General features: G+C 42.5%; 1 protein-coding gene across 1 annotated transcript in view; it reads right to left on the bottom strand.

The window, feature by feature from the left end:
• Positions 1-763: 763 nt before the first annotated feature.
• The window catches only part of LOC141015982 (uncharacterized), a 17431-nt gene continuing 13227 nt past the window's right edge, over positions 764-4967 (bottom strand). The window contains 5 exon segments of the mRNA XM_073490208.1: positions 764-981; positions 1512-1603; positions 1683-1762; positions 1863-2058; positions 2176-4967. The exon segment at positions 2176-4967 is cut by the window's right edge and continues 781 nt beyond it. Coding sequence (XP_073346309.1) covers positions 921-981; positions 1512-1603; positions 1683-1762; positions 1863-2058; positions 2176-4967 — 3221 coding nt within the window. The 3' untranslated portion in view covers positions 764-920.

The following is a 4967-nucleotide window of genomic DNA, read 5'->3' as shown; positions in this document are numbered from 1 at the left end:
GGTTTCTTCTTCGTGTATTTTAGAGTGAGTAAATCCATGAATGGGGCAATACTGCCACCTGCTGTCTCGAATTAAACTAGATTTAAAAAATAAATACATTTCTGTAATTTTCTCTAATCTGCAAAGTTTAAAGTACTCTCATTCACTGTGTGGATTTTAAACTCAGTATTGATTAATCATACTATCATGAGTAGCAAATTTAAGCCTGTTTTATTCAGTAGAAAGGCCTAACAAGTGCACATGCTTCCTTACAGAGAACAAGGGCTCACTGAATAGTTTGAAGAATATCACGTCATCTGCAACAGACTTCACAGTCACCTGATTTCAACTCTGCTGGACACTAATTAGAGATTTTTGGACTGACATGTCAGCAGGTTTGGGTACAGTAGTAGTGGATTACATGTTATTTGTGATTACATAATCAGATTACAAAAGATGAGTACTGAACTACAACCAGGCCAGGGGGGAAATGTATAATTAATTTAGTTACATTGTCAAGGATTACTTGGTTGCAATTTTTGATTATGTCTTGATTTAGTTTTAAAATCATGAAATTTTTTTTCGTTAAACGAGTGCTCTATTATATTGATGAAGGAGTGCTCTATTAGATCATGCGAGGCACGTCTGACATGTAGGATATTTTAGACAAGTGCTTCACTTTGTGTTACAAGAGCAAAATCTTCCATTCTCATGTGGCCCGACAACTTACTTCTGTCACCATCTTTCTCCACTAATTGTTTAATTTTTGTGCAAGAAAATACCATTCCTCTTTCAGCTGAGCTTTATTACAAAACATCAAACATGTAGTTGCAGGAAGAACATGTCATCACTGTATTTCAGTTTCATAAATACACAAAAAATAAAGCCATTTGTATATTATATTCAGATATTCACACAAAGCGGTACATTTCATCTTCTTCTCAGTCTTTTGTGGGTTTCTTCAGTTTGGTCTTCAGCTCAGACATGAGTGGATTTCCAAATCTGGGGAGAGACATGACAAAACATGTTTGTACACAAAATGCCTCTTTCATGCTGAATATTTTAAAAGAAAACCTATAACCCTTTGTTTGTTCCTCTTCTTCAGTGTTTTATATATAGTATTTTCTTTTGCATGTAAAAGATCTTAAAAGTTAAAAAGGTTGAACTCTGCACCAACAGAAGCTCCTCTCTCCCACAGAAAACACTGCTCCTGAAACGCCTCATCAGTAGTCCCGCCTTTAATTCCGTGATCTCACCATGTCACACATGATTACTGCCTTGTGGCTGCATGTAAGAACTGATCTGGCACAGCTGCTCTGTTGTTGCTAGTGGTGCAGGGTCAGGCATGTGTGAGCTCACCAATCAGAGCAGACTGGGTATTCGGGGGGAGGGGGGGGAGAGACAGTATGACAAAACTAATGTTTTTTTGGCCAATTCAGTAAACCTATTCTAGTTGTAAAACCAAAATAAAATCATGAACTTGAAAAAGAGCATAATATGTTTCCTTTAATGCCAATACTCAGAGACTTTACCCTGGGTGTCTTGGTGGCATCCATTTAGGTCTGTGTTGTGCCTCATCTTGTTTGGGAGAGTCACTCTTCTCCTCTGGCTTTGTCTCAGGTTCCTGTTGATATTATGACATTTCAATAAAGTACCAACCTCAACATAAGATAAAAGTAGCATTCAAAGATTATTATTAGTACCTGTGAGAGGGTTTCCTGGCTATTTTCATCTCTCACCACCCTTGGAGTCTTTTTTAAAACTGGAAAACCTGCACCAAACCCTAAAACACAAAACACGTACAGCGTTATTTACAGATTCTGAAAAATGACTTGATTAATAGACTCAAGGTAGTGGCTTTCCATGTGTTGCAAGTGACCTACCAGGCAGTTTCACTCCAACGCCCAATCCTCCGAAAGGCACACCTGCAGGGACTTTTACTGGCAGACGAGAAGAGGGCGTGGGATCCACTGAGGGCATGTGTAGCAGGGAGCGGGGATCTTTGGGTGGCCTCACACGAGGGTTTTTAACAGCAATTCTTGACCTTTGTGCAGCAAAGTCCAACACATAAGCGTCCACCTGCAATGACCAAAACAGCTGAATTAACACCACCTCTAAGCTACGATACTGTCTGATATTATTTATGATTTATTATGTTGTTTTTATAGTTAAATATGTTAAAACATGAAACAATACCTCCATCTGATCGTCTGACGTCGGCTGCTGTGCCGCCTCAGCCCTGTTTAGCTCATGTAATGAATTATCTTCTGAACATCTGGGCAGTTTGTCCTCTGAGGGAAACTTCGATAACTTCTTCTCGGATTCAATGCTGGTGTCGGCTTGTGATTCTGATGACACACTTCCCTCTGAGGCACTTCTCGATCGTCCTGAGTCAGTGTGTTCGACTTCATCTGCAGAGTCAGAAATCTCGAGAGGCTCATCTTTGACTTTTGTTTCCTCGACTTTGACATGCGCGCTCATTTCTGTCAGTGACTCAACTTCTTCGGTGTCTTTCCAGTCAGTTGTCCTTGCTGGGTCTGTTATATCAGCATCAATATCTTTCTGCGATCGATTCTCTTCGTCTGCTGTTTCTTGTGATTCATCCGATCCCTGATTCAGATGTCCGGCCTCTGGTGATAAAACTCCTGTCTCAGCGGAAGTTTCCTCCTGTTTCAGAAACGATTCCCCTTTTTCAGCCGTTTCCTGACCTAACCCTAACCCTGGTTGTTGTGTTGACAGTTCGGAGATGTCTGCTGATTCTGACATGTTAGCCAACATGTCACCTATTCCTTGAAACGATCCAATGCTGGTTGAATTCTGTAACTGAGTTTCACTGCTCTGTGTGACTGATTCACAGAGAGACTGATCTGAAAATCCAGACTCTGCTGTCGACGAAGACTTTTCTGTGTCACTCACTAGCTCAGATTCCTCTGAATTCGACTCCACAAGCTGCTCTTTATCCTCATCTCTCTGCACGGATAAGATTTCATGTTGCTCCTCATTTGTTTGCTCTGTATCTGTGTCAATTTGTTGTCCGGGTTCAGGCACTTCTTCTTGTTTGATGCCATCAGTGTCCTCTGACAACGCTGTCTGTATCCATAAGTCAAGGATTTCTTCGTCAATCACATCTTGACGTCTGTCTTCAGCGTAACTCCCTTCAGATTCTGTCACATGCTTTGACATTTCTTCTGCTGATATCAAGGTCAGATCTTCTGGTTTGGACTCACTTGTCAGTGATTCTTCCGCTGCTTCAGTCTTCTCGTTGCTTATCTCAAGTGCTTCGTCTGATAGCTCATTTTGTGTCTCCAGTGACTCAGATTCTGCGATCAAAGTCTTTCCCGTTTCCATCTCATTCTCGTTCTGCACTTCATCTTGTGCAACCTCCTCCTCAACCCCATAACCCGTGTCCTCCAAATCTCTCCCTGCATCTTGCATTTGTACAGCACTCTTTTCAAGTAATCTAGGTTCAGTCTCGATCGACTGTTTCAGGAATCCAGATTCTGTAAAGTCTTCTAGAAAACTCTGTGTCCTGTAGCTGTTTTGCTCCGAGTTTACAGCATCTACCGACTCCTGAAAGAAGCTCATCTCTGCCATTTTCTGCACTTCAGCCTCAAGGAAAGTTGCTTCTGCTGCAGCTCCTGTCATCTCACAGTCATCTTCCGCAGCATCAGTTTCTTTGAAATCACATAATCCCTCATCTATCTCAACCAAAAGCTCTTCAGTCCCATCCTGCAGCTCTTTTGCGGTCTTATCAGTCTCATCTGTTGAGCCAACATCTGACTCGAATTCTTTTTCCGATTGTTCGATCCCTGTCTTCATTGAGTCAGCCGATAATGTTCCTTCCTCTTCCTCAAATAAAACGCCTGATTCCTGAATTACTGGTTCAATAAGTATGGTTTCTGCTTCTTGATGCAATCCAGCATCAGCGTGCTCCTCCACAACCGAATCTAAGCTGTTTCTTATCTCTTCTGGGCTTTCTTGTTCCTCTTCCATACGCTCCCTCACCAGTAAATAGTCAGCTCCGGTGCTAGAGCCACTGTTTTCAAGGCTCTCCGGCTCTTTGCTCTCCACCTCTTCTGGTAATTGCAAGGTCTGGATTTCCTCGCACTCTTCTAATTCCAGGAACCATTGTGTTGCATTTTCATCTGGCCCTGGCTCATTGTTGTATTCAGGAACTCCCTCTTTTGCTTCCTCACATGTGGGAGAATTTAGCTCCTGCGACACAACAAGCCGGCCTTCACATATTCCTGGAGGAATATTTTTAAACTCTCCACTAATTTCCTGTCCAGTCTCGCCTTGGGGGTTTACTGTAACCGAGGTGGTTGTACACACTACTTCTAGGCAACTATCTTTGTTGCCGACTTCACTGGAGTGCCTCTCCTCCTCTGCTTGATCTTTATCAAAACATTTCTCATCTACGGGAATGTCTGTATCAGTACTTCCATCGCTCACCTCGCCTTGGCTTTCTATTTCAACAGCATCTGTCTCTCTTGTTTTGGTTTGCACTTCTGTGTCCATGGCCACGTCCTCATGCTCTCCATCTGTGAATTCAGCTGTGATCAGCTCTGTTTTAGCATTCTGCACGAATTCTTCGCTGCATGTAACATGTCCGGTTGAAATGTCTTCTTCTTGACCATCTTCTGTAACTGTTTTCATGCTGTCGTCCTCTATTGTCAGGTTGCTTGCAACCTCATTCACATCTTCTTTCTCAATTACAGCATCCTGCTCCCTCTCATCCAATGTTCTCTCGTCCTCTTCCTCATCACTTTCACTTATATGAGTGATTGCATGCTCTTGTCCAACAAGAATTAGCTCATCCTCAGACTCAATGCCTCTTTTGTTGTCGGCCATTCGTGATTCGACATGCACTGAAGTGCAGCTTGGGTCTCCCTTGAAATCTCTTTTGTCGTCTGACAACTCTCCAGCTTGTTCTGCTCCTTGATCAGATTTGTCTTCATTTTCAGAAGCCAGCAGCAACACACCATCAC

This window comes from Pagrus major, chromosome 20, assembly GCF_040436345.1.
Source record: "Pagrus major chromosome 20, Pma_NU_1.0".
Taxonomy (NCBI): domain Eukaryota; kingdom Metazoa; phylum Chordata; class Actinopteri; order Spariformes; family Sparidae; genus Pagrus; species Pagrus major.
Note: the sequence above shows the minus strand (reverse complement) of the source record. Positions and strands in the feature narration are given on the sequence as shown.